Source organism: Branchiostoma lanceolatum, chromosome 13 (assembly GCF_035083965.1).
Source record: "Branchiostoma lanceolatum isolate klBraLanc5 chromosome 13, klBraLanc5.hap2, whole genome shotgun sequence".
Taxonomy (NCBI): Eukaryota; Metazoa; Chordata; class Leptocardii; order Amphioxiformes; family Branchiostomatidae; genus Branchiostoma; species Branchiostoma lanceolatum.
In genome coordinates, this window is record NC_089734.1 from 15,721,740 (window position 1) to 15,749,529 (window position 27,790).

The window sequence follows — 27,790 nt, forward strand, 5'->3', positions numbered from 1 at the left end:
ACAGGAGACTATTTGAAGTTGAAGTGCATGACCAACGTTACCGCCACGTGGATTGTAGCATCTTGTCGTTCTAAAGGGTAGCGAGAAGTACGGTCACGGCAGGTGAATTCCGTAGTCATAGCTCCATTATAAGCACCTGTGGCGTGTTTTTATTGCCCTTGCGGTGGCATAAAAGGCCTATCACGTTGCCACTTTGTGAAGTTGAAAGGCTAGATCAGTTTTTGATTGAAACGTTTCACACTTGTACCCTCTATTCAACAGGAAGTCAGCTTGTATTTGATGTGTAAATGAGTCCATCAAAAAGCCCTACGTACAACTGAGCGCGTTGCCACAAACGTGAATATCTCATACTCATAATCATACTTAAATCTGCCTACATTTTATCTCGACAGTTAGAAAAGAAACCCAGTTTATCTTCGTTTGTTTCGATAAAAGTAGCGAGAGCTTTTGTTTTGACTGGCGATCAGGTTTTGTTAAAATCGATAAGTGTAAGTACGTGTCTTGCCAATTACTGTCATGGCTGACAGTGATGTGTTCATTAATAAGATCCATTAGATCATGTGATAAATGCGCATGAATGCTCGGAAATCTGATGTGTTCTTTTTTTTTAGAAAGAACGGCAGCCTTTAAATGATTTGGGCATTTATTCCAGTCTTCTCAATGGTTTTATATAGAGTCTGTTTGTTATCTGTTGCGAGCAGTTGATGCGAATGTGCCTTGAAAGTTGTAACAAGTGAAGGGTAATTTTTGTAATGGCTGACAGCGTTAATCCGTGATGATTGATGGCGTATTGTGGCGTACGAGCGTTAGGTACAGGTGCGAAAGGAACCATCCTTGGAGAAGGTCGCACCGGTTATTACTCACAAACAATTTTTTTGTGCCTTCAACCTTGGCTCCTCGATATAAATCTCCCTGTGGGTGCCCCAAGGATGATCCTTGGTCCAAACAAACAGAATGACAAGTCCTGAATTGCCGTGATTATATGTGTGAAATTTGACATGGCAGATCGCCAAGGACATTGTGTTTGTTCTCGCAACAGCCTGTGTTCCTACATGTACATGTACATCAGCCTCAATTGAAGGACATTTTGCCGTCTGCCTCTCTCACAAAACGCTGCCTCTCTCACAAAACGGATGGTCAGAGCAGAAATGAGGAATTCGATACTGCTCCTTGTCTTTGCTTGATCTGTTGCAGGATGCATTTTATTATACACATCTGTGTTTATAAATGTATGTCATCTATCAACAGATGAGCAACGTAACGACCCGTCCTTCTGTCCCAGGATGGAAATTTGCTTGCTGGGACGGGGAAAAAATTCAACCCCTTCCGTCAATTTCATGAGATAAAACTGCCGAAAATTTTTTGCAAGCTTAGAATGACAGATTCAACATTGAAAATCAAAAACATGGGCTCCCAAACGATGAGTGGGACGGAAAAAAATTAAACCTGGAGACAGCACAGTTGCGTAAAAGCATAGAAAATACAACCACAGGTGTGGACTTTGACAGTACTCTTGAAGACAGTATCACCGAAAACTGATGGTGTTTAATTTGTCCATCCACAATGCCAGCTGCGTAGGAGAAAAACATGCTATAGTTCCGTCATTGTAGCTAAAACCAGCATAACTTGGCAAACAAGCGATCAAAACAAGTGGTCTGACATAGCCTAACAAGGCAATGTAGTTGGCCATATTGTAAACTTGGCACGTTCTCAAGGTTATACAATGCCCCAAGAACAATATTTCAAGGTTATTTCAGACATGTAATCGTGCGTGAGATTGGTACCATTGTTCGAGCCAAGCCAAAGTGTCTGCGTGATATCAGCATAAACAAGTCCATTGATATCTCACAGTTGGCTCCTTATCAAAGAACTGTGTAGTGCTGTTGGATCTGTAAAACGATCATGTTGATTCTTGCCTTTTGTTTCTGTACTGTACTCGTGTATGGCTTCTACGTGTTGCGAGCGTTTAACCCCAGCGGCGCTTTGCGGCAATGCAGCGGAAAATTTGATGACCTTCATAGCTATTGTATGGCCAGTTTTCTATACATGTGTGAATCTATACAGCGACAAGGATAAAGTAGTGAACTTCAACTTCATGCTAGAGTAAAAATTTGTGGCCGCCCATGATAATGACAGTGTACGCTGGTTGTATACACACTTCCTGGCGTTAATGCGTCTTGGTATCTTAGCCCTAGCGGAGCATAACAGTACTACAGTGGAGACTTAATCCAAAGCTCTTTCAGATTAAACTGAGTGATTATGATAATTAATTGAACTGCATTATAATTTATGGCTCAACTTTCTACATCTTACTGGGTAAAGATGAAAAATGAAGTGAGAATTTTAATTCCCAGTTTGAATTTTGAATCAAAATTTGTGTACTTGCTGGCAGTGAGTCGCGAAGGTTGTGCAATGACACTTCAGTTGGGTAGATCATAATTGGATACTTATTATGTATAAAAACAATTGTAATTGCTTGTTGTGTACAATGCTGTTACAAAAATGCTAACAAAACAATTTGTTTGTTTGTGCAGAGTTGACGTTCACCGCAAGGAGAACATCGGCCCAGAGAAGCCCATCACCATCTACGGCAGCCCCGATGCCTGCTCTGACGCCTGCAGGAAGATCATGGAGATCATGCAGCAGGAGTCAAACGCTACCAGCCAGGGCGTAGGGTGAGGATGGTCTCATGCTACAGTCTCTACATTAAGTTCTAGTTAGTTCTTTAGCTGCTAGCCAGATTGGAGGATGGTCTCAAGCTGGTGTTGTTATGTTCCCTTAGAGCTAAAATAGTTCTGTACCTCATTGAAGGATGGTCTCAAGCTGGTGTTTTTGTATTCCCTAATTTCTAAATAGTTCAATCTGTACCTACTAGCCAGATTAAAAGGATGGTCTCAAGCTGGTGTTGTTATGTTCCCTTAGATCTAAAATAGTTCTGTTCCTGCTAGCCAGATTGAAGGATGGTCTCAAGCTGGAGTTTTTATATTCCCTAATTTCTAAATAGTTCTGTACCTGCTAGCCAGATTGAAGGATGGTCTCACGCTGGTGTTTTTGTATTCCCTAATTTCTAAATAGTTCTGTACCTGCTAGCCAGATTGAAGGATGGTCTCACGCTGGTGTTTTTGTATCCCCTAATTTCTAAATAGTTCTGTACCTGCTAGCCAGATTGAAGGATGGTCTCACGCTGGTGTTTTTATATTCCCTTAGTTCTATAATAGTTCTGTACCTGCTAGCCAGATTTAAGGATAGTCTCAAGCTGGAGTTTTATCTTCCCTTTTTAAGTTCTAAAGTTCTGTACCTGCTAGCCAGATTGAAGGATGGTCTCAAGCTGGAGTTTTTATATTCCTTATAAGTTTTAATAGTTTTGTAGCCTGTGGCAAGAGATAGATATGGTCTTATGCTGGCTTTTTTGTTACAGTTCCATTCTCAATTTCTGAAGAAGCAGATGTTGGCTATGTTGTAGCTACACTAGAATGATTATAATGCGTATTGTTGTTTAGTCAGTAGTTTGTCCAACATTTTATAGGGTCGTACTGAAATAACAGTCTGAAATAGCACTATATTGTTAGAACAGATCTGTGTTAGGCAACACTGATATGTATCCCTCTAACAACTTCATTGAAAACTGCAGCTTTGCTCCATTCTGATGTATCATTTGTAAGCCTAGTGTAAAAATAGCCCCCTTGCTGTTTTCTGTATAAATGCACTTGTTCTTCCTTATGTTGCAACTTTCCTCTACCCACAACTACTTTATGAATACTGCTGTTATTAGTGTCTTATTTTTGTTTGTAACATGATATTTTGATACCATGGAGATGTGAAAACATGTCACAGAGTGTTTCCCATGAATTTCCACAGTATTCGGCAGAAGCCAAAGCTGTGCCTCCCTCTAAATGATTTGAAGCTACATTTTTCGTTTATAACTTGATTATTCTGTTGCAGCTTTTTTGCTTACATAATGAAATGTATTTGAATGTCTTTTTAATCTAAACCACCAGGTGGCAATGATAGTGATTCGAACTGTGAGTTCTGTGGCATCGTGTGGCACAATCGGTAGGGTGTTTTGCCCAGAACCGAGAGGCCCCGGGTTCGAAACCACTGCAATGCCCCTACATTCCTCACTCCACCCAGGTGTGAATGGGTACCTGACTTCGGTTGGGGAAGGTCGTATTGAGGTCACTTGCTGTCGCCCAATGGCAGCCGCCCAGACCCTTGCGACAGTTTCACAAAGTGCAAGTGTGGAGCCAATATGTATCTGTTGTGTATTATGTGATTGTAACCCCTGCAGCAATTCAGCACTGGCTGCCATTGCACGGGTAATTTCTGACCTATAAACCAATACACTGACAATAACACAATTCCACCATGCAGCACTCCTGACGATGAGACCGGTACTGATAGGGTCCGGGTAGAGGGTACCGGTGAGGACGTTCCGCTCAAACTGCTCGCCCACAACTCGCTCGTGGGGCGTCTGATCGGCAAGGCCGGCGTCACTCTGAAGAAAATCATGCAGGACTCCAACACACGCATTACCATTTCCAAGTAAGGGTGGTTCTAATGTGTACATGTATGGGGGAGGGGGGTTCTAGTGTGTACATGTCTGGGGGAGGGGGGTTCTAATGTGTACATGTACATGTATGCGGGAGGGGCGTTCTTACTCTGTTATATGCAGAAGGTTTTAAAATTCTACTGTTCCCTTTGACACTACCAACTGGATTTGGGGTTAAACAGCCATTTTGGGGGTCCTTACCCCATTTTACCTGGATCCAATGGGGTTAAAAAGAGTGACTTTTCCCTCCTTTTCACCCCCCATTTTGTGTGAGGACCCCAAAATGGCTATTAAGAAAAATGATTGCCTGTAGAATTGTAAAGAGCGTTCGAATCAGAAGGACCCTCTTTTCTATCCGTGAATAGTTTCATCAGGTTGGTAAGTCACTGGATACCAAATTCTTTGTACACAATGAAGTGTTTTTTCTGTTTCCTCAGAGCAATTCTTACTGGATCACTTTGCACTGCAGCTATATATATATATATATAGGTGTCCCAAACGTTAATATTGATATATACAGTCAGAATTGCCCTGAGGAGGGTGACAGACGATCACGTGCACCAAAACGTTGGTGTGAATAAAGCCTTGGTTGTGTACAAAGAATCTGTTATCCAGTCTTTTTTCTAGTTACCCTTTAAATAAAAGTTCAGAGTGTTCAAACTGGACTCTTTTCTGATAACTTTTCAAAACAAAAATCAGAAAATTACACTTGATAAAAGATTATGACGATACCATAATACAGATTTTCATAATTTTCCTATACTGTATTTGTTCCAGTACAAATGCCTTTTCCAGAAGTTGTTACATTATGCAGGGCTCGAAATTCATTTTTGGAAAAAGGTGCACCCGCCAAAAAAAAATTAGGTGCACAGAAAAAAATTTTGGGTGCACCACATAAAATAAAGTTGAATGTCAGCAAAACAAAATTACCAAGTTTAACGCTTTTATGAACTACAATCTGTAATTCTATAGCTAACTAGATACATGAAGACAGTAGAATACAACGAAGGGTGATTTTAGCTTTTCTGTCTAAAAGTCAAGTAAGTCAAGATACTTACATTTCAAGAGTATTTTCTGTATACTAGTGTACAATAGTACCCTTACCTTATAGCCTACAAAAATATCTAGGTGCACTGGTGCACCCACAGTCAAAAATTAGGTGCACAGCTCCAATTTTGGGTGCACACAGGTGCACATGCACCCACTATTTTGAGGCCTGTAATGGAATGTTGACCTCTGCTCTCTCTCTCTCTCTCTCTCTCTCTCTCTCTCTGTTGCCCCCCTCCCCCTGTCTCTCTCTTGCCCCCCTCCCCCCTGTAGCTTTCAGGAACTGACTGTGTACAACATGGAGAGGACCATCACCGTTCTCGGCTCCCTGGAGGACCAGTGTAAGGCCGAGAAGCTCATCATGGTCAAACTCCGGATTAGCTATGACGCCGACATGCAGAACATCATGGTACGATTCCACAGTTTTCTTACAACAGGGGACAAAAGATGGCATCACTGTATATCTGCATTGTACGGTGAAACCGTAGCACAAATACCATATGTACAGGGAGGAATCATAAGTGTTAAAGGCATCCAGAGCACTTTATGAGGCTTGAAACTTGAATTAAAACAACTCAAATTTCTTGTCATTCCTACACATAGTAAGTTTCAATAACACTATACCATTACTTATCGACATAAAAGGAGCAAATATACGATGTCGTTGTGTGGTGAGAAATGATAGAAAATCCAAGCCCTTTTAAATAGACTGATCCTGACTGTCCATCACAATTAGCGGTTCGACCAATGAGAGAGTGACTGCATGTCCGTCAAATATTTGCATTTTTATGTTTTGATTTTGCATTTCTACGTTTTGACGGAGGTGGGAGGGGCTATGGTATCGGTCTATTTACACTAGGCGCGTGAAACTAAAAGATCACCATGTAGCTTATTTTTGAGCAATTTTCATAAGAAATCCGCACGCAAATGTGGTAAACATTGGCATTAAATGTCAATTTCATAAAGATGACAGCAACTGGAATATTTCTAGTTTTCAAGCCTCATAAAATACTCTGGGTGCCTTTAAACCAAAAGCATCTTCGTGTTATACAAGGATATTGTGAAAGTAATCCTCCACAAAAGCATGTCTGAGGTGAGACTGTGGTTGACAAGCTGTCAATCACTTCCAGGGGGTGTGGCCTTGGACAGGCATCGGGAGCAGAGGGCATGTTGTAACGCTTTTGTGGTTTTGTTGGAATGTACTTGATGTGCAAGACGACAGCTGTCAATCACAGCCAGCTTCAGGCTTTTCTGGAGGGGTTATGAAGGTTGGAAAGACCAGGGGGTGGGAGTTCCGAAGTTGAAATAAATTCTATCCCGTTTCAGTTCATTTCAGTGTTTCGTACAACCCTTTTCCCTTTTTTTTTGCAATGAAATTTTGACACCTGATTTGTTTGGTGTTGAACGGACTACCTTAATGCATTGAGTTTAACCTTAGCACACAATGAAGGAAAACAACAAGAAGCTACAACTTAATGTCTTGGCCTTCCACTGCCCCACCCCCCCTCCCCACCCCCAGCACAAAGAAACAGCATGCAGACACAAACACCCCTTGTAAGTGTGGAATTTTTTTGCTGCTGGCCACGGGCTGGTTTTGTCTAATGGGGTCCTCCTGTTTAAACCACAGCAACACCAGAGCATGTTCCCTGGGCTGAACCCCATGGCGATGTTGTCAGGCCTGCTTCCCGGGCTGCCCAATCCAAACTCCCGCGCTAACCCTTACAATGGACCAATGGTAAGTGGCCAGACACACAGTCAAGCCAATCGGGGTGACTGTTACAAAAGTCGAAATCAAAGTTTTGAGGCACACATTGTGGGGAAAGTGACGTCAGTGTTGTCTGTGATTGACAGCTGTCTAATTTGGTTTGAATTCCTTTCCTGGGTTGTTCCATTAACTGTTACGGTAGATCATGGCTCAGTTTCTAGCAGTCTCTCGCATGTGTGAAACTGGTGATCTTCTGTCACAGCTTACGGTTTAAGTACATAACCAGCGGGACATTGTGTTTTATTTTCTAGATGTCAGGGCTGTGTCCAGCTTTTACTTTTTTCCCGTCCCACTCATTGTTTGGGAGCCAATTTTTCTTGTTAAATTCATCATTTTAAGCTTACGAAGATACATTTTCATCAATTTCATGCCATAAAGTTCAGATTTTGGGACGGACAAGGTAGAAAAAAATTCCGTCCCGACAAGCAAATTTCCATCCCGGGACGGAACGACAGGTCCTGGAGACAGCCCTGTTTACGGTAGTACAAAATGTCTATAAAAATTGTAAAGGTCTTCAAATAGTGTACATATTTTACTCTACTTCCTAACAAACATTGAATGTGTTCTCCAGACACTTTAGTACTGGATAGCCTCTTTCGCAGACTTCCTAGAACGGCGGTGTATTTATTTGGGGAGGGGGGATTTTTTGATCTTTGAATAGAAAGGCGGTCGTCCCTCGGCTACATAACTCCCTCGGCGACATAACTCCCTTGCTGGCATTAGAGAACGTTGGCCTGCGTAAGAAATCACGTCAACTCCCCCTACCCAAATATATAAGCCGCCGTTCTAGGGAGTGTGCGAAGGAGGCTAAGTACTGGAAGAGTTGATTGTGTTTGTCACTACAGCTCTGATTATTAAACGTGTGTTTCTAGTCTGAGCCGAATGCCCTGCAGGCCAACCCTGCCCTGTTCCCTGGCATCCTGCCCCCAGCGGCCGCCGCCCTTGCCATGCAGCAACAGATGCAGCAGCCCCAGCCCTCGGAGAAGTCAGACCTGTGGGTCCCCGGGGGCGTGGTGGGCGCTCTGATCGGACCCGGCGGTCAGAACATCCGCTCGGCGTCCAGGCAGGCTAACGCCACCATCAAGATCGCGCCGGCGGACCAGAGCGCTCAGGGCCAGGCCGAACGCAAAGTGTCCATCACTGGATCTCCTGACGCCCAGTGGAAGGTATGGACCAGAAAACTGAAAACGGTTATGTTATTCTCCTTCATGTTTACGGAGTTATAGCTGACCAAAGTTTCAACCGTACTTAAGCAGTATAGGCTATAGACACTAAAAAAAATCAAACTCTTTTAATAAAGGAGCTACCAGATTTTTCAAACTTTGCACTCAATCGATAGGGCACTTGGTAGGTATTTGAAAACTGAAGACCATTTTATTATCAAACTTCAAAATGGTCTTCAGTTTTCAATGACACACGTGTAGTAAATGTTACGTTGATGAAGGTTAGACATCCAGGTAATAAGATATGCCCAAAATACTGTAAATCTATTTAACATTGCGTTTGGTAATTTTAGCGGTTGGGGGAAAAATGAATAGCTCACTGCATTTAATTTTTATGGTGGGAATAAACATTACGGTCTTATTTGATCACTAACTTGAATGTTACTGATCAAATATTTGCGATGATAAAATTAAAGTGGTTGATTAGTGACCGTTAAAGTAGCTAAAATTAAGTTACCGTTAACAAATCAAGAATTATAGTAGTTACTCGAGCAACTGGATAAAATTTTGAAACAGTCAGACGTTTCAGACAGCATCCGCTACCTTCCTTAGTCACTGACGAAAGACAGTGGATGCTGTCTGAAACGTCTGACAGTTTCAAAATTTTATCCAGTTGTTTGAGTAATTATTTTTGGAGCTACATGTACATGTACATGTAGTAGATGTTGTTATACAGGAAGTTCTGAGAGGGTGAAACAAAATACACCATCCTTTTTGGCTGTAAGAAATTTGTTTCTCTTTGTTGAGACAAAATTCAATTTGATCTTTAGAATCTGTGTTGCACTGTAGATGACCTGTTGATGACTTTTAGGATTGCGTTTTTCTATTACTAGTCTTGGAGTAATTGGTATAAAGTAGAGTGGATTCATTCCTCAAGCTAACCGACATCTTTCACACCGCAGTCGTCCCTCAGTAAAACATCTGAAGCCGCATAGTTCCCATTTAGAACTTTTGTTCAGTCTAGTACCACGACCGGTTTCGCCGTGACAGCTTTTTCAAGTGTACAGATTAGTCTTAGAGTATTTGGGTCTTGCATTTCATGGTGAGAATGCATGTGCTGATATTACCCAGCTGATATGCAAATGTTGACCTTGTGTGTTCTGTCCGTGCAGGTACAATGGTGGGTCTTCTCCAAGGTTGGACAGGAGGGATATGCTGGCAGCGATGTGGTAGTACGATCTCACCTCTTTTGTCCATTTATAGTATAAGTTGTGCTTTGGGTGCGTATATATATATACTACACGTATATAGGTGATAGTGACAATTTGGAGCATTCATGCTCAACCAAAGAAGTCCTCTACTCTTTGGGCATTGTTTAACATTCCTTCTACTGCCTAATCCTGTAACCAATATAAATTTGGTGCCTTAAGGTTGACTTAACAGGAAGAAGGTTAAAGTCTGGTAGTATAGAGTTGTTAAAGGGATACACAAAACCAGAGGAGAGTGTCATTTTCTAACAGACCACATCTTTATGGATACAAAATCAGCCAACTTTGTAGAAATCATTCACCGATGAAGGAATAAATGAATCGTTTATAATCTAGGAATTGAGTGGTGCCCCTTCATGCAGACCCTTGGGGTGTGATGCATGATGGGAATCATCCCTTAAGTATTGGTTCCTATGGGATAATTGCTGAAGTTTCGAATCAATTTTTGGCTGTAGTTAACCTTAGTTGCTGTATAATGCAACTGCTGCCTAGTCCAAGGTCAAGTTGCCAATACAATTAAGTTCTTGTATTCAGAAAGATATAAGCCAAACTAGAACACTCTCCTCTGGTCTTGTGTGTGGCTTTAAGTATATACCATAGTTAGCTTGATGTGAGGGAGTAAGGGTGTTTCCCTTTGTGTTGGACAGGAGGGGTACTCAGGAAACAACGTGGTGAGTTGGCCCCAGAACTTACTTTGCTTGGTGTGGGGCAATCTTTTGCTCGTGCTTTTTTTTTCCTGTGGAAGGACATCTAATGTTCTTTCCCGTAGTGGTTCTCCAGAGTTTGCCGTGTCTCTACACAGGAGTTAATGACGTCTTGTTTTTTTTCTGTGTGTGTGTCTTTGTGTTTTCTGAGAAATGTTGCATGGAGTGGATTGAAGTGATTTGAAACAGTTTGTAGTGTAAGAGAGCCCTCTTGCAGTTTTCAGTTGTAGTGCAGTACAGTTCTGTATTGCTCTTTCTTGCCTGAAGGGACTTTTTTCCCTTTTGCCTGAAGTAAGATAACTGCTTGTAACTTTCACAACTTAAGTGTGTTGTGTGTGGACTACTTATACATGTATGTTGTTAAGAAGTTCCTTGTAAGGAATGTTTGGTGTGTCTTTTTGCTTAGGTCCTGCGTGCAGAAATTCCCGTGCCCTCCAACATGGTAGGACGCATCATCGGCAAGAGAGGAGCCTCTGTAAGTAACGTGAACGCAAGACAACACGATCTAATGTAATCAACAAACTGTAGTATTAAACCGGTCCGTGTATTTACCGAAATACACGTCCGAAATACACATGAAGACGGCTGAAATCTACCGAAATACAGCCGCCGCGTCACCTTTCTTTCCGCCGGGATCACGATGCGGACCCACACAATGCATTTTCTGTCTTTTTCTTGTCGCCAGGGCCATAAAAACATAAATGCCAAAATATAGCAATTGCAACCTGTGATGTTTGCTCATCAAATCATACTGTATTTCATACTGTATTTGTGTAAATGACTCAGAAGAAGATACCACTAAAAACAAACATATGGTAAGAAAGATCATCGGGCGGCGACAGTATTTTTCTGTCTTTTTCTTGTTGCCAGGGGTTTAAATATATTATTTTATGCCGGCACATAGCAACCTGTGATGTTAACTCATCAAATCATACTGTATTTCATACTGTATTTGTGTAAATGACTCAGAAGAAGATACCACTAAAAACAAACATATGATAAGAAAGATCATCGGGCGGCGACAGTATTTTGCTGTCTTTTTCTTGTTGCCAGGGGTTTAAATATATTTTATGCCGGCACATAGCAACCTGTGATGTTAACTCATCAAATCATACTGTATTTCATACTGTATTGGTGTAAATGACTCAGAAGAAGATACCACTAAAAACAAACATGGGAAGAAAGATCATCGGGTGGCGACAGTATTTTTCTGTCTTTTTCTTGTTGCCAGGGGTTTAAATATATTATTTTATGCCGGCACATAGCAACCTGTGATGTTTAACTCATCAAATCATACTGTATTTCGGTAGATTTCAGCCATCTTCATGTGTATTTCGGACGTGGTGTATTTCGGTAAATACACTGACCCATATTAAACTGTGATATGAAGGTGAAGTCATATCCGACAAGTGTACATGTACATTGTATTTGAAAAGTTGACTAGCCATGCCCTGAATCAGTTGTTGCATGCAATTAGCCATGGGGCTAAGATTTGCAATTAACGTGATGCCCTTACTAAGAAAGATTTCTCTTCAATACAGCAAAGTTAAACAGTCGATTTACAAAGTTACAGTAGCAGCACTAATCATGTACAGTGAACTGTGTACTAGTACTTTGTGTAAAGATATTTCCACCCCCCTCCCCAACCACAGGTTCAGGGTCTACAAAAAAATACCAGCGCAAGAATTGAAGTTCCACGCAACAAGCAGGGGGATGAAAATGGAGAGGTGCCCGTCACCATTGTAGGAAACTTCTATTCTGTTCAGGTAAGTCGTGGACTGGTTCACCTTCTGTTTGAAGTTAGACGAGACAAGACATCTATGCACTGAGCATTGAATGTCATAGCTTCACATTAGTCAGTTTCTAAGTTAGAATGTGACATTCCCAGTAATGTTATGTATAACACGTATGTATGGCATTTTCCTGTTTTATTATCTCCATGAAAAATGGAGATATAGTTTTGGGTGTGTCTGTGTGTGTGTTTGTTTGTCTGTGTTTCCGCACTACTGTAGTCAGTGTAACTCAGGAACCTCTTGATGGATTACAATGATATTTGGTATGTGGACAGGTGTTGTGAAGCCGAAATTCAAGGTCGATTTTGGGCCCCCTGGTATGTGACCTTGGTATTGCAGCAGAACTTCAATTTTTGTATCTTTTGACCTGGACGTGCTGTGGTCTTGACTTTTAGGTGGCAGATAGCTTGTGATGTAATAAAGAAGTGGTGTAGGTTTGGGCCCCCTATCAGCTTGCTCTGGAACTGCAGGGGCGTTTTTGTGAAAATCTTCTAAGGAGAATAACTGAACAAAGGAACAACGGATTTCCATGATATTTAGCATGCAGGTAGCTTAGATAGAGATATACACACTGAAGTGCAAATTATGCTAATTGGGACTTAATTTGCATAGCTAATGAGGAAAATCTATATTTGCAGTGTTTTCCATTATCAGACCCTAATACATGTAACATGTAGTTTATGGAAAGTGAAGCATCAACAGATACCAATTATGCAAATAAACTCCTAATTTGCATGATAAATGCAAAAACACCCTAATTCATCTAATTGGAAAATTAAAGGACTGTTAATATTGCAACATGTGTAAGTTAGAAAAGGTGTTCATGTCCAAGCATATATTATGCAAATGTGTATGTCATTTGCATGAATAGAATTGTTCATGGACATATGAGGTCGTGGAACTCTTGTTGTTACTGTATTCATTTGGTGGTAATGAATGTTCAGGTTTAGTTATTTGCATTTGGTTTTGTTTCTAAGGCCACACCATCTTAATTTCTTGGTTAACAGATTTTTTTTTTTAAATTTTAGAAAAAAAAATCATGAAAACAGAAGGCTGGGGTGAAAACTTGCACGTGACCCTGTTCACTCCCTGAAATTGTGTGCACCAAAGTACAAACATTCCTCTGAGATTCTGTTTTCCTGTTAATTTTCCAATCTAGCATTTTTTTAAAAATTCCATTAACCAAGAAATTAAAATGGTGTGGCCTAAGTGAGGATATGACATGCTCTGTTATGTTATGTATGTATAGCATTTTCCTGTTGTAGTTGTAACTGTATTGGTTGTTATGAATGTTCAGGTTTAGTAATTTCTCATTTTGTCGTGTCTCGAGTATGCGTTCTGTTATTGTTTCTAGGTGAGGATATGACATTCTCTGTTACGTATCTATGGCGTTTTCCTGTAGTAGTATTGGTTGTTATGAATGTTCAGGTTTAGTAATTTCGCGTTTTGTCGTGTCTCCAATATGCGTTCTGTTATTGTTTCTAAATGAGGATGTGACATTCTCTGCTATGTATGTATAGCATTTTCCTGTTGTGCTTGTTACTGTATCGATGGTTATGAATCTTCACGTTTAGTAATTTCGCGTTTTGTCGTGTCTCCAGTCTGCACAGCGACAGATCCGTAAAGTGGTATCACAAGCCCTACAGCAACAGCAAGGTCAGGGTCCCATGCAGCAGCGGCGTCAGCCCGGCCCCCCCAAGCATGTCACCATGCAGTAGCCCGCCGCCCGCCACGACAACGCACCCCACACATGGCAACCACCACGGAGCAACGTCACCCAATGTCCGACCCCTGACCCCAGTACCAAAGACTGACAAAGGATGAGAAGCATTGTTTTGCTTGTTTACCTCACAATGTAATGAGAGAAAAAAAAAGTTGAAGTCCTGACTAAAACAAAAACCTGATGGTATTAGTTTGAAAACCTGTTGTAAACGGTACGTATGTTGAGTTCTACCATGCTTGCTCTCTGTAAAAAACACAAAAGGGATTCGGTTTCCACTCACCTGTTTTTGCAAAGGGGACATGTAAATGAGGCATCGCTGATTTTGTGACTTTAGCTGCAAGCCAAGAAAGCGCTGTATATGCCGCTTGAGTCTAGCTTTAGGTACTTGACCACCCCCGGAATTCTAACGTGGCACGGCCCAGATGTATTATAATGAATAGAAGAGTCCATATTTGGGGCGCGCCACGTCGGGATGGGGATGATCAAGCAAGCTCTAGATTGCTGCGCTTGTTTCTATTGAAAAGAATTGTCTGGCTGGTAAATAATTAACTGTCGGAGGAGGTGGGGTAGAACATATGTTAGGAAAAAGCAAAGATTAAAAAGTTCTGTCGGAGATGATTTTGCAATGAAATGAATTTGTAAGTTGGCCAGTTTGAAAAACGAGGGACGGTATAATGAGACGAAATGAAAGAACTATTGTATAAAATGCTACCTCAGGAGGGTACCCGCGTACCTCAGCTATTTTTCTGTTTAAAATCATTTGTGTATTTTTATTTCAAGAGAAAAAGTTTTGTATTTTTTCTATGCTAGGAGAGACGAAAAAGAATGTAGAGTCAAGCCTTTTTATATGAAAAAAATTGTATAAAAAAAATTGGGGCATCCGCTGGCAGCATGTAAAGGAGAGAGATTGTATATTGAAATTCGCTGCCAGCGAGTTGTCGGTAAATGTAAATGTAAAAATGCCTTATGATGCCAAAAATGTGCTGAGTTCTAGAAATACGCAACAACGCATTAAGGCTAAAAACCATCATACCATCGGACACGAAGACCAGTTCTGTTCCAACGACAACCTGCGATGCCATTTTACCATGTCAGATTCGAAAGACCCAAAGTAAAGCTTGAACTGGAGTTGACCGGCCGTGTGTTGCCACGGTTTGTTGCTGGGGCTAGCATGGAATTCAAAAGACCGGAATGCTAACCTGAAAACGTACTCCCTGAAAAGATGAGAGCAACTTACAAATTTATTGGTAGGTCTATGTTCTTCACAGTTATAGCCATTAATACTTCGAAGTTGAGACAAAACCAAAAAAAAGTAAAAAAAAAAAAAAAAGCAACACCAATGTTCATCTCTCCGGGTCCCCCTGTACGGATGTTAGTGAACTGTTCCGGTAGAACGTTCTTATGATTCCGTTGGAATATCACATCCAGAAACGGGGGGTGTAGGCCGGAGGGACAACAAAACCCCATAACAGTGACAAAAGTATAGTTGGAAAGAGATGACAGGCAGGAAAACATGATCGCAGTACATTACACTTTACAAAAGGAGGAGAGAGAGTCGATATTTTTCCTTTGTTGTACAGCAGTAAAAAAAAAATCACAGCCGTATGTACCACCACCAATACATCGTAGTTTCAGCAGGGTTGTGTACGCGTGGAAATACTAAAAAAAAAAAGATGTGGCCCAAGCCCTGTATTTAAACCCCTTGGAGTCGTGGAGTTCTAAAGGATCGCTGTGCAATCAAAGGTAGGTGACTGTCTGAGCCAAGCACCTCTCAACAAAGCTGGAAACTCACTGTTTGGGACGTTTTGAGATTTTTCTCCTTTTTTTTTTCCTTTCCTTTCTGTTGAACCAATTTTGTTTTACATCTATATAATACGTATATTGTGTAGTATTGCCAATGTAGTAGACAACATTAATAAGCAGAATACGATGAATTGAACAAATGAATTGACATCTCACCTAGTAGGAAAAAGGTAGAAACTGAGTGGAAAGGTGATTTGAAGTTTTGATTTTGGAAGGGAAAGTTAGAAATTGATTTAACCGTTGTTTCCAAGATGTAGTACGATTAACTTTAATTTTTTTTTTCCTTCAGTTTACTTTTTCGATTATTTCCAATTTATGCTTAGGGAAGTTGTAGTTTTTGCAACTATATTCACGAGCCTGTATTCCCAGCTCACTCTAGACAGATATTGAAACAACTGAACATTATATCGATACATAATATAGAAACATAATGCTAGTGATGTTATAATTAACTGTGGTTGGTTGCCAGTGGTGTTAGTCTTGAAAGAAAGAAGTTCTCTAAAGAAGAAAAAAAAACGATAAAAGCTTCGCCCCTGAGGCGTCGCCAAAAAGGGTACTGGTGGTTAAGTTGAACAGTGGAAATTTTGGACGGTTACATGTTAACGAAAACAGGCGAGGAAACGGATTCGATATCGTGAATACAGGACATACATAAAACTGGAGAGAAATACACCCAAATACAAGCGATGTTCTTTTCCCTGTGTGGGATACATACAACACTTAGTACAATGTTAGGGGTTTGAATTTTGCGAGAACTGTTTACCCAACTGTCGTTCTAGTGGAGTTTTACACGTATTACTGTAACTGGGATTCAGGCCAAGTAGTACCTATATTTACAGTAGGCTGCACATATTGTATCTATCGTAACTGTTAGAGCACACGAAATAAAACTTGTTGGTTTACCCCTATAGATGAGCAATCACCCCTCAACAAATCTCTGCCCACCACAACTTCAAAGCTTCAAAGACTGGACAAAAAATGATGAGACAAGCTCCATTGTCATCCTTTCTTTACCGGAACACAAAACAGTTTCACAGAAAATGAAAGAAAAGTAAACCTACGGCTTGTTAAAGTCGTGTTTGCAAGTGGATAGCCTGCATTTTGTTCTTTTGGCACTTTTTCGGAAATTTTAGTTCAAGATATGTTCAGAACAGATTTGACACTGAAGGAAACAGGACATTTTTGCTTTGCAGTGGTGTTTTCAATGCGACATCTTTCTCGTAGAAGACGAAAATAAGAGCAGACCATTTACTTTGACAAAACAGTCCCGGTGACAACCATTGAGTTGGTCCATGTAGGGGTAATTGCACCATCTTATGGGAGAGAGTTAATTGAAGCGAAACAAAAAAAATCCTCGTACGTAAGAGTTTTGAGTAGCACAGTACACAACCCTTTACCGCCAACGTAAACTGTTTTCTGACAATGCTTGGCTCATGTAGGATAGCTGTAGACTCCTTGTACAAGTCAGAACCTTGTGATTCTACCTGTGAAAATTTACCTGTTCACCCCTCTTCTCTAATGGTACATTCCAACATGCAACACGTTACCGAGAGTTTTGGAACTGACCATTTCACACCTAGGGGACTTGACAGAACCTTTTTCGCAGTCTAGAGAAGAAACATTTGTGATGACCTAACTGTACTTTTGTTCACCCTGGAAAACTATGAAGTGACGGCGCATCTCACTGTATTGGCGTATGTACCATCCCGTTTGCAATACCATGTTTTCCATTTTTTCTACTATGGAAATAAATTATTCTAGTTAACATTCTGCGTCTTTGTTATTACTTGAGTACTATCTTATTACTTGAGTACTATCTGTATATTAATCATTTAGCAAGACAGGGATGTTTTGATGGAAGACAGTCAAATTAAGATTTCCAGAAACACTTTTGAGTCTCAAGCCAAATAGCATTATACATCTATCTATAGACATTTAGCAAGACAGGGAAGTTGCTCTTGGAGACAGTTAAGATTTCCAAAGACATTCAGAAATTTCAATCTACAAATGTATGAAGCCAACTAGAACAGTTAATGTACCTATATATTATCAGACTTATAGAAATACAGTAGTTGTGTTGAAGAAAGCTTAGGCCATGTTGATTTGATTATAATGATGACATCCACACGTGCATACGTTTGTGTCCATTTCCAAAAAAAAAGATTTTCGGACATACTGTAAATCATACAAAGCAGCTGCAAAATGAGAAAAATGCTGTAAATTGCAAAAAAATGATATTTCGGAAATACTGATGTCATTAGCCTGGGTGCCAGCGTTTTTAGTTTACGTACGCTACCCAAGCTCCGCTCCTCGCAGCTTGGTTAGCGTACGTAAGCTAAAAAGGCTGGCACCCCGAGGCTATAATGTCATAGCATGCCAAAATAAATTCCACAGTCAAAGATGTTTTGAAAGAACAAAAATGAAGAATCTATATTTCGGTATACCACACTCTGTGTTTAGTTTTGTTCAACCTTCCTGACCAGATTTCAGAACGAATTAAGGCAACTTTGTTTTTCCCTAACTTTTTTTTTTATTCACACGCTCGCATCAGTTTTGGTGTCCCCAGAGAATGTCATCCATATAATCAAATAAGCAAGGCCTTACCCTTCAGAAGAACTTTCATTCTGTGAGATGATCAGAGATAGCAAACTTCACACACTTATAGCTTTGTGGCCCTAAATTGGGAGTCACACACACACACACACAGTCAAGCCAAAAACTATCAACGAGAACGAGATAACGAGAATATGGACACATCCAGCCACTTATCTCCAAGCAGATGTCTGGTTCTCGATTTTCATTTTAATCAAATGTTTATTGCTTGTTTTGCACTTTTAAAATCCCTGAGACCTGCAAAACAATCCGAAGCCTTACGTCTGCTTGGAGATCTGTAGCACTGCTAATAATAAAGCATGTGACTTGTAGACAACAAGCAGTGCTTATTTCAATTTTAGAGAGCAAAATACAAACTTTAACGGTATAATTGTCAAGAAAAGGCAAATGATGCCACTTAAATTGTATTGCTATACCTTTCCTCAAATTTCGATCAAAATCGTCTTTCAGTCACAGTAAGAAACAAAATACAGATGTTTGAAAGTGAAGATTTTTAATTGCACTGCATGTCTCAGATTGAGCAAGGCTAAACATTTGAAGAAAGGGTGTCGTAAAACATCTAATCCTGTTACGGATTGGCCAAGTCATAATAGACCGATCCTGTCGAACACCATATCAAACATATAGAACCCCCTGTTCTATTTCGAACACCTCCGTCAAAAATAGCACTGTCTAGTAGAACAGAAATGCCAAAGCAAGGTATGGATAGCTGGCAGGTTTTCCACCATATTGGCTGCATGCATGCTCAGGACAAAACGAAACGAAATCAGCTCAGGCACTCAAGGGCATGGAGCTTGTACCACATTTCAACTACCAGTACTACGAAGTCTGCTATTGCAGAGTTCTGTCTCTTCCGCACTCTTATGTAAAACTGATTAACTTGAAAGTGAAAAGGGTGACATTAAAGGAAGGGCATTTTAACTTTTTATTACTAAAAAGACTATCATGCAACTGTAGTGCATGCAGCCAACACAGTGGGGAACCTGCCACAGAAGCACCTTGCTTTACACGTGCATCTGCTGCTAGTCAGCAACAGGGCTCACCTCCCCACCAACAAGGTAATGATATGCGGCTTCCGGGTTAACGGAAAACATTACGCTTTCACCGCAACTACATCCACCCCCTCCTCAAACAACAGCCAAGTGGCGGCAGCCATTCTTGTCCGTCAAGAGCTGCTTTTGATGGAGGTTTTGAAATAGAACAGGGGACGTGGCTTTGGGATCGTTCTATTGTTCAATCAGTCACTAACACAATAAAGACAAGGAGCCATGGGTATTGATGATTCAATATTTTAGTGTTTTTGTTTTAACAGTAAGCAAAGCTGAATAGATCATACCTGACATACAAATTGGTGATATTTCCCTTGAAAGGTTGGGATTGGTTAGTAAAGTGTTGAGCGTGATACTAAATTGAAACATGATACTTCGGCACCACGCAGATAATGTCAGAATATCATTAATGGTTACAAAACTACACAGGGTTTTCGCTTTGGCAGTATTTTCCCTGTGTCACATAGCAGAGCACCTATGTGGATAGGTGAAATTTCTGCTTCTCTATTTGCCACAGAGAACTATAGACATTTATAGTTTGCACTCCTCAGGCATTGCACAACTTATGGCACTATTCCACAGTAGGCCAATGAAATGGTCTTAATCAACTTGAAGGCAAATCCTAATTATGCAACAAAGTGTCAGTTAAAGGCACCCAGAGCATTTTATGAGGCTTGAAAACTGGACATATTCTACTAGAATTTCTAGTTGCTGTAATCTTTATGAAATTGACATTTAATGCCACTGTTTACCACATTTGCGTGCAGATTTCTTTTCAAAAGTGCTCAAAAGCGGCACAAAAATAAGATAAATGGTGATCTTTGAGTTACATGCGCCTAGTGTAGATAGACCGATACCATAGCCCCGCCCACCTCGGTCAAAACGTAGAAATGCAAAATTAAAACATAAAAATGCAAATGTTTGACTGACATGCAGTCACTCTCTCATTGGTCGAACCGCCAATTGTGATGGACAGTCAGGATCAGTCTATTAGGGTTTGGATTTTCTATCAGTTCTCACCACACAACGACATCTTATCTTTGCTCCTTTAATGTCGATATGTAATGGCAATTTATTGAAATGTTATTGAAACTTATTATGTGTAGGAATGACTAGAAATTGGATTTTTTTAAATTCAAGTTTCAAGCCTCATAAAGTGCTCTGGATGCCTTTAAGATGCCAACTTGCTCGTAACACAGCAACTTTTCCTTACTGTGTTACCAATCCAATGCTGATAATGTTTTTAGAGCTATAATTGACAATACATAATCTAAGGCCACACTATCTTAATATCTTGGATTTTTGCAGGGTATCAAAGAAGTGGGCAGGTGAAATTGAAAAAAAAATTCTTTGATAGGTACCTATACACCGTGCTTTGTAACCTTCTCCCTGCTGCCTAAACCCATAACCAATACACATTTGGTGCCACACGGCTACCTTAGCATGCTGAAGGGTAACATAATGGCTCACAGTGAAAGAAGTAAGTCATAAACTTCAATTGTTGGTACCAAAATATGAGCATTTAGACATGTGTACAGAAAGCTAATGTACAGTCATTACTACATTATATCTTTTTTTCAAATAGTAAAAAAAGGATGCAGGCAAATGAAAGAACTGAGAAATTGAACTGGTGTGGCTTCTAAATTTAGATTGATACAGACATGTACATTAAAATGTATAACCATACTTGCAAATGTATAACCTACTCTGACAATTGCACATACCTGAACATGGTATGATGATGACCACTTACAGTGAAAGATATCACGAAGGACTTCCTTTACTTGTTGGTGCCAAAATATGAGCATTTCTAGGTTCTTGACATATGGCCAGGTTTTTTTAACAAATCAGAAAAAAATGAAGCAAGCGAATTCAAGAACAGAAATCAAATTTGCATGGCCTGTTAATTTGTCCATACGTCTAACATGTGTTGCTCTCTCTGGATTGACAATGGCTACCATCTACATGTAGAAAGGCCCCCGGGATAATAATTGCATCTGATCATCTGAAGTCGTCCACATGTATGGTGATGCCCACTTCAGGTCTTCTCTCCTTCCGCCCTCCTTTGTTACTGCTTTTACTCTGCTGTCGTTTCTGCTTCTTCTCTTCTTCTGCTCTGCGTAGCTCCTCCTTCCCTGCGTCGTCCTCGGCTGTTGAGAAGTCGTCCTTGTTGTGCGGATCAAACTGTAGGTCCTGCAGGAATGACAGGTGTCAATCATTATGTCACAAATTGAGCACTTGTACCTAATTGCAGCTAGTTGTGAAAAGGTTAGGTGTGACAGGTCGTCCAGAGTAATATAACCACCTACTAGTATTGTCGAGCCGGGTGCCTGCAAAGCTGGTATGTTACACCGTAGGGTGGTTATACCGGCTATACAGATACAGGTGTACCAACAGCATCAAGTTCACTGTGGAAATTCCCCTTCAAGAAATGTTCTGTGTCTGATACTGATACTGGATGGGCAACAGTCCTTTAGACTAGATGTTAAGGAGAGGAGAGACATAGCTTAAGAACCCACCAGGCCACCACGCTTATAAATAAGAGTAGGGGTCCATCCTGATGTGCACTGGCTAAATTATATCCAGTCTGAATGCAATACACATTCAGTTGGGTACATGGCTAGCAAATCATTCTTACAGAAACAGCAAGGAAACTTGCTGTCCTGTGTGCCTCAACGCATGAAAAAGAAACCACCATATACAAACAAAATTGAATCTTTACTATACAAAACGGTTATTTTACACCTAAAGGCAAAAGGTGAGTTATGCAAATCAAACAAAGTAACAGTACAAACCTGAAAGACAATTTAGTTATACAAACTTTTCAAGCAATCTTATTAATCAAGTATCAACAAGAATGTAACTATTACCTTGACTCCTAGTGTATCCCCATCCTTCAGCATATAGGGGGGTTTCTTCAGGTTTGCCCCACCACCCCCTCCACCCTTATTACCCCCTCCTCCCCCTCCTTTCTTCTTCCCTTTAGGTTTTCCTGAATTCTTCGGTACTTGGATGGTGAGCCACTGGAATTTCTCGGGGAATTGTTTGGCGATGGCTACTCTCTCCACCGGAAGAACAAAACGATCGGCGATGACTTGTTTTAGAACGGAAGGCGTGGCGCCCTTGCAGGTATCCCATAGGAGTTCCTCCTCTGGGGTGTACTCCCGGGTGTTTGGCACCCGCCGTCGTAAGTTTAGCACAAGGACACTTTGGCTGAGAAGAGAGAGAGAATGATGATGATTGGTTTATTGAGAATAAAAGCGGCCTTGCAGTATAAAAATTGAATTACGCTGACTTTTACAACAATATTCAACTTGCTTGGCTTAGAATAGAATACAAAGTAGTGAAAGTACACAGGATGCTAATAAATATGATAGTAGGACTATAGAGAGGATAAAATACATTCACTGTGTATACCGTACAAATCATAATTTTGTACAGAATGACATCATTATGGTAACATCAGAATACTGTAATTCCTGTTTCTTTCACTGTAACTTTATGTTCACTGTCACCTCTGTACCGTGAACTTATTATCACCGTGAAAAAAAAATTGTTGTTATTATTTACGATTCCCTCACACATCCATTCTGTAAATCACCTGCCGCCACCGTGAAGTTAGAGTTCTGTGAAAATGTTCATTTTCCTTACATTGTGAAATTTTGATACTGTGAAGATAAAGTGAACTACAGTAATTATGGGCATTTTTTCCGTCTTCATTTTACCAGATTATGTTTTAATGGTTATGTCTTTTTATCATAGTTTGTTTGTTGCTTTGTTTATTGAATAAGCAAAAATTTATACAAATAGATGGCTTTTTTCCAGTGGGCTACTAAGGGCTAAGTCACAAGAGATTACTTCTTGCAAAGATCTGGATACCCATCTTAAATTTTTGGCGTAGTACATGATAGCTCAGACGTTAAATCCGTTGTTTAAATTTCTCCTTACTGTCTAACCATATAACCAAACAAGCTGCTATGGGGCCCAAACTTACATTACTTTTTTATTACATCACAAGCTATCAGCCATCCAAAAATCAAGACCATAGCACGTCCAGGTCAAAAGATACAAAAACGGAAGTTCTGCTGCAGTACCAAGGTCACATACCAGAGGGCCCAAAATCGACCTTGAACTTCGGCTTCACAACACCTGCCCACATACCAAATATCATCGTAATCTATAAAGAGGTTCTAAAGTTATGCTGACTACAGTAGTGCAGAAACACAAACAGACAGACAGAAAAACAGACACACCCAAAACTATATCTCCATTTTTCATGGAGATAATAAATTTGGCGCCAAGTGGTTACACATTAGACACTCTCACCTTAGATCCTCCTCCTGTGGCAGTACCTGAACACACAGCTGGGTGGCGCTGTTGATTTTGAGATACCTGAAGTGGAACAGAGTAAGTGAATACTATTATGATAATAACGTTAGCTTATAAGATATGACTAGAACAATAAAAAGAACACTAACCATAATTTCATCCTTATTTAACGAAAATGCAACTTGCTTCTTTCATTTCAACCAATTATTTTCAGAATACTAGTTCCTAACACTACTGACAGAACTTCAAGGAACATATTCTACCAAAAAATTATCAAATCAACAAGAATGAGGGTTATTTAATTTTGAATATGTTCAGGAAACTTTTATCCTCCTTACTTTGAAATCCCATTTCGTTAACTTAAGATTTTTCAGGCCAACCATAAACTTTTAATAATCAGAAATTTTTCATAAAACTTTGATTACAGTGAACTATGATGATAACTTACTTGAGAGTCTGGTTGCCCCCCCTGAGTACCCTCGCTGGGCGCCCCCCCTCGACAGTCCTGACCCTGAGGAACCCCGGGGTGGGGATGGGTGCGTCTTTCATGTGGGGGAGGGTCAGGAGATGAGTCTTCAGGTCCAGCAGTGTGGCTTCTCTGGAGTGGGGAAAACACAAAGATATGCATTCTGTAACCTAAGTTCTTTTTCACAAGTTACCACAGTCACCGCAAGTCTACAATAATTTGTAGGAATCAAATTGAACGTTGAGAGATATTCAATCTTTTTACAGGACTCAGGGCCCTAGGTGTCCTGGAATCCATGACATCACTTTGCCTAGTACTTTGAATAAACTTACTTTTAGGTACAGTCAAACCTATATAATGAATGAATGATTGAATTGAATGAAAGACCTTTATTGTACGAATAAATGACTACCTCTACAAGTGTACATAAAGACCACCGTCCATTGTGACTGCTTTTGGTGGTCCCTTATGCATGTAGATAATTTTCCCTATTGACAATACCATTAAGAACCCTGTCCCTAGTGACTACCTGTCCACATAGACCAGATTTTATCGGTCCCGAGTGGTCTTCTTGGGCAGTTTTGACTGTGTGTGTCAAATTCATCTCCATCAAAAGAGCAACAAAAATCAGTCTACAAGTTGCAACACAGCTTACCTGGAAATTTCGAGGTCACCGAGAAACAAGACTCCACTCGCCCCTCTGTCCTCAGGTTTACTGTGCAGGAGACTGTTGACTCCAGCGGTGATCCATCCCAGCATGCCGCTGTCTCCTCCTCCCAGCATGCCTTGCTCCGGGGAGGGGTACAGGTAGACGGGGACACAGATGAACCCCTTGTGCGGGATCCTGCCTTCCTGTAACAACATTGACATTGTTGAAGTTAAAAATTAGTTAAAATCCTCCCACACCATAAGGTGTATAGGGCGGTGCCCATCCCCGTTTCATAGCCCTGGGCCACACTGTGGTGCAATCACTGCAGCAGGGGGCTAGTCCACTGGCAGTGGAGTGTGTTTAAGGTGGCAGAACACAGTATTTCGCCTAATATAGTATGGGGATTTCTATAGTTAAGGACCACAAACTGACTGAGGTCGACGCCGAAAAAATATAGTACGGTGCATTTCTGAAGCACGACAAACGAATATGTTTAAATTGAGGGTACATTCTACAATATAACTGAAAACAAAAAAAGTTGTGTTTTTTTTACGTTCTGGCGCCCTCTTTGGAATGGGGTCATGCGAGGTCATACGAACTGCAGCCGACTCACCCAAGCTGGCTGCTGCAAAGGTCACGCGCATGTATACACCGAATCGGCAAGCTTCACAATCTTACTCATACGATCGAAATGCCGCCTTATTATGCTATCATTCAGTAAAGTTCATGCCTCGCTGGCTTTCACGTTCAAGTGTATACATGCGGTCCACGATTTAGTGCGCACTATTTTCTTACCCCGCGTCATAGACCCCAGGGGTCGCGGACAAATACTGTGTACTGCCACCTTAACTTCCATACTGTTTCATAAGTATGTACCATTTTTTAAATAAAGTCTTTGGTATGACTTAATGTGCCTCTTGTCCAGAGGTGTCCTACCCGGGAGTTGAACTCGGGCAGGGCTCGAAGTTAACTATGTCCCTATGTCCCGGGGCCACCAAAATTTGACCTGGGACAACTCAATAATCAATTCGGGACATATTTGGGACAATCAGGGCTCCTGAGTGCCACTGTGCTCCTTCCTTGTGAAACTGTATACTGGTCCCACCCACTGTTTTTGGTGTGGTACTAGTCTTCTCAAAATCAATCATCATTTATCACTCAGCATAGTGAAAGGAAAGCCTGTCCCAGCTAGGCTGTGGCACATGTCTGCTCCCCTGACAGGGGGTCAGCAGAGGGATGGTCACACCTCAATTACTTGATTAAGGTTTGCCCTGCAAGATTAGAAATCAAACATTTTCGGATTTGTTCTACCTCCCCAAGAGCCACCGCATCAATGAAGTCTTTAAACTCTGCAGAATTATGCTTTTTCTTTTATAACCTATTAAAATACATTATTTCATTCAGGAACAATATTTCTGGTTGTTAACTTTGTTGAAACTTGTGTTTACTACTGAGTGTATATACCTTTGTATGTATTATATTTTTCAAATTTCATGCAATTTTCTATTTTACAATACACAATTTTGTATATAACTAAAAAAAAATATTCTAACAAAGATTGGCTTGGGCTCAGGTCCTGACTTGAGTATAGGTCCAAACCTGAACATGAACCTCTGGAACTGAATGCAGACCCGACACTAAGTTCATATCTTTGGCCCTGGTTGGGACACTTCAGGACACTTTCGGGACAGTTGAAATCCACTTTTGGGACAATGTTGGGACAGTAGGGGAAAAAGTTAATTTCGAGGCCTGTCGGGTCTTCTGGTTCCAAGTAATCAGAACCAGCTGTGGTAAGTAACAGAAGCGCAGAACACTACACCACAGGGACACCCCGCGACATTGTTGAAGACTGGAAACAAAAACTGAAGAGAAAAGGATGTGACTAGCCTGACTAAATCACACTTCTTTCAGCCATAATCCAATGGTCATACCCCTAGAGGAGTAGCCTGGAATCCAGCGTGTTTCCAGGGCCTACACAGGCCAGCTCCTCTATTCTCCAAGCAGAGGTTTTGATTGAGGGGCTAGGAGTGGCCGGGATTTTTACGGGAAGCATTAAATTCCTCGCCACTCCTAGCCCTCCCCATTGAAACCTTTGCTTGGAGAATAAGCTTCTCAGCTCCAGGGCCAACATCCTGCTAAGGAAATTTTGCCACAGCTCCTTGACATAAATTAAAGGAAGACCCTAAGCCACTGCTTGAGAGCAATTCCTGTGTCACCTGATCAGACTGTGGCTTAGGGTCTACAGTCTGTACCTCAGTTGGCTTTCAGGAAATATTTCCTTGGGGCAATGTTGACTCCATTTCCAAGGGACCAGACTTCATAAGGGCCTGGAAAACAGTCTGGCTTCCAGGCTACTAGAGGAGGCTTCAAAGAGCCCTGGACAGTGACCATTTGTGTTACACAGACTAGAGTTGTAACATGTGTCGAATTCAGAGTCAAAGAAGAAGATGTAAAAGAACAAAGTAAAGAATTCATTCTTTGGTATACCAATGTTCTGTGTCAAGTCAAGTCAAAGCCTTTAGTTTTCTTCGAAGTGCTTGTTCGGCCACACGACCGCTTTTCAACAAGGTCGAAATGGAGGGGGTCTCAGGGGTCACGGATAAGAGTAAGAAAAAAGTCATTTGTCCAGCCTTCCTGACCACTTGGATTTCATAATAAAGGCGATTTAATTTTTTTTTCTAATCTTTTAAGTCTTTTTCACAAGCTCGCATCAGTTTCAGGGTGCCCAGAGGATGTCATCGATATAATTAAGGGAGCACACCCCAGTTTATTTGGGGTTTCAATCCGAGGCTGCGCACCCTCAAGTCTAGGTACTGTCTCTTCCAGGGAATTATTCCGAAGTAAATCAACTTTGTATGGGGTGAAAGCC

At 40.9% G+C, this 27,790-nt stretch overlaps 2 protein-coding genes across 20 annotated transcripts in view; one reads left to right on the forward strand and one right to left on the reverse strand.

Annotated features, from left to right (window-relative positions):
* Positions 1 to 17,580, forward strand: part of LOC136447787 (insulin-like growth factor 2 mRNA-binding protein 3) — a 78,302-nt gene extending 60,722 nt beyond the window's left edge. For 15 of the 19 annotated variants that reach the window (XM_066446830.1, XM_066446833.1, XM_066446845.1 and 12 more), the window contains 10 exons: positions 2,535 to 2,675; positions 4,372 to 4,542; positions 5,870 to 6,005; positions 7,224 to 7,331; positions 8,234 to 8,527; positions 9,697 to 9,756; positions 10,440 to 10,463; positions 10,903 to 10,971; positions 12,149 to 12,262; positions 13,891 to 17,580. In XM_066446830.1, coding sequence (XP_066302927.1) covers positions 2,535 to 2,675; positions 4,372 to 4,542; positions 5,870 to 6,005; positions 7,224 to 7,331; positions 8,234 to 8,527; positions 9,697 to 9,756; positions 10,440 to 10,463; positions 10,903 to 10,971; positions 12,149 to 12,262; positions 13,891 to 14,007 — 1,234 coding nt within the window. In that variant the 3' untranslated portion in view covers positions 14,008 to 17,580. The remainder of the gene's footprint in view (positions 1 to 2,534; positions 2,676 to 4,371; positions 4,543 to 5,869; positions 6,006 to 7,223; positions 7,332 to 8,233; positions 8,528 to 9,696; positions 9,757 to 10,439; positions 10,464 to 10,902; positions 10,972 to 12,148; positions 12,263 to 13,890) is intronic. The other 4 variants (XM_066446831.1, XM_066446834.1, XM_066446835.1 and 1 more) reach the window with 4 other exon arrangements.
* A 2,121-nt stretch (positions 17,581 to 19,701) lies between these two features.
* LOC136446901 (ubiquitin carboxyl-terminal hydrolase 40-like) overlaps positions 19,702 to 27,790 on the reverse strand; it is a 34,761-nt gene continuing 26,672 nt past the window's right edge. Inside the window, exons 26-30 of the mRNA XM_066445547.1 lie at positions 24,928 to 25,124; positions 24,255 to 24,404; positions 23,804 to 23,869; positions 22,348 to 22,690; positions 19,702 to 21,670 (exon numbers count right to left, since the gene is read on the reverse strand). Of these exons, the coding sequence (XP_066301644.1) occupies positions 21,479 to 21,670; positions 22,348 to 22,690; positions 23,804 to 23,869; positions 24,255 to 24,404; positions 24,928 to 25,124 (948 nt within the window). The 3' untranslated portion in view covers positions 19,702 to 21,478. The remainder of the gene's footprint in view (positions 21,671 to 22,347; positions 22,691 to 23,803; positions 23,870 to 24,254; positions 24,405 to 24,927; positions 25,125 to 27,790) is intronic.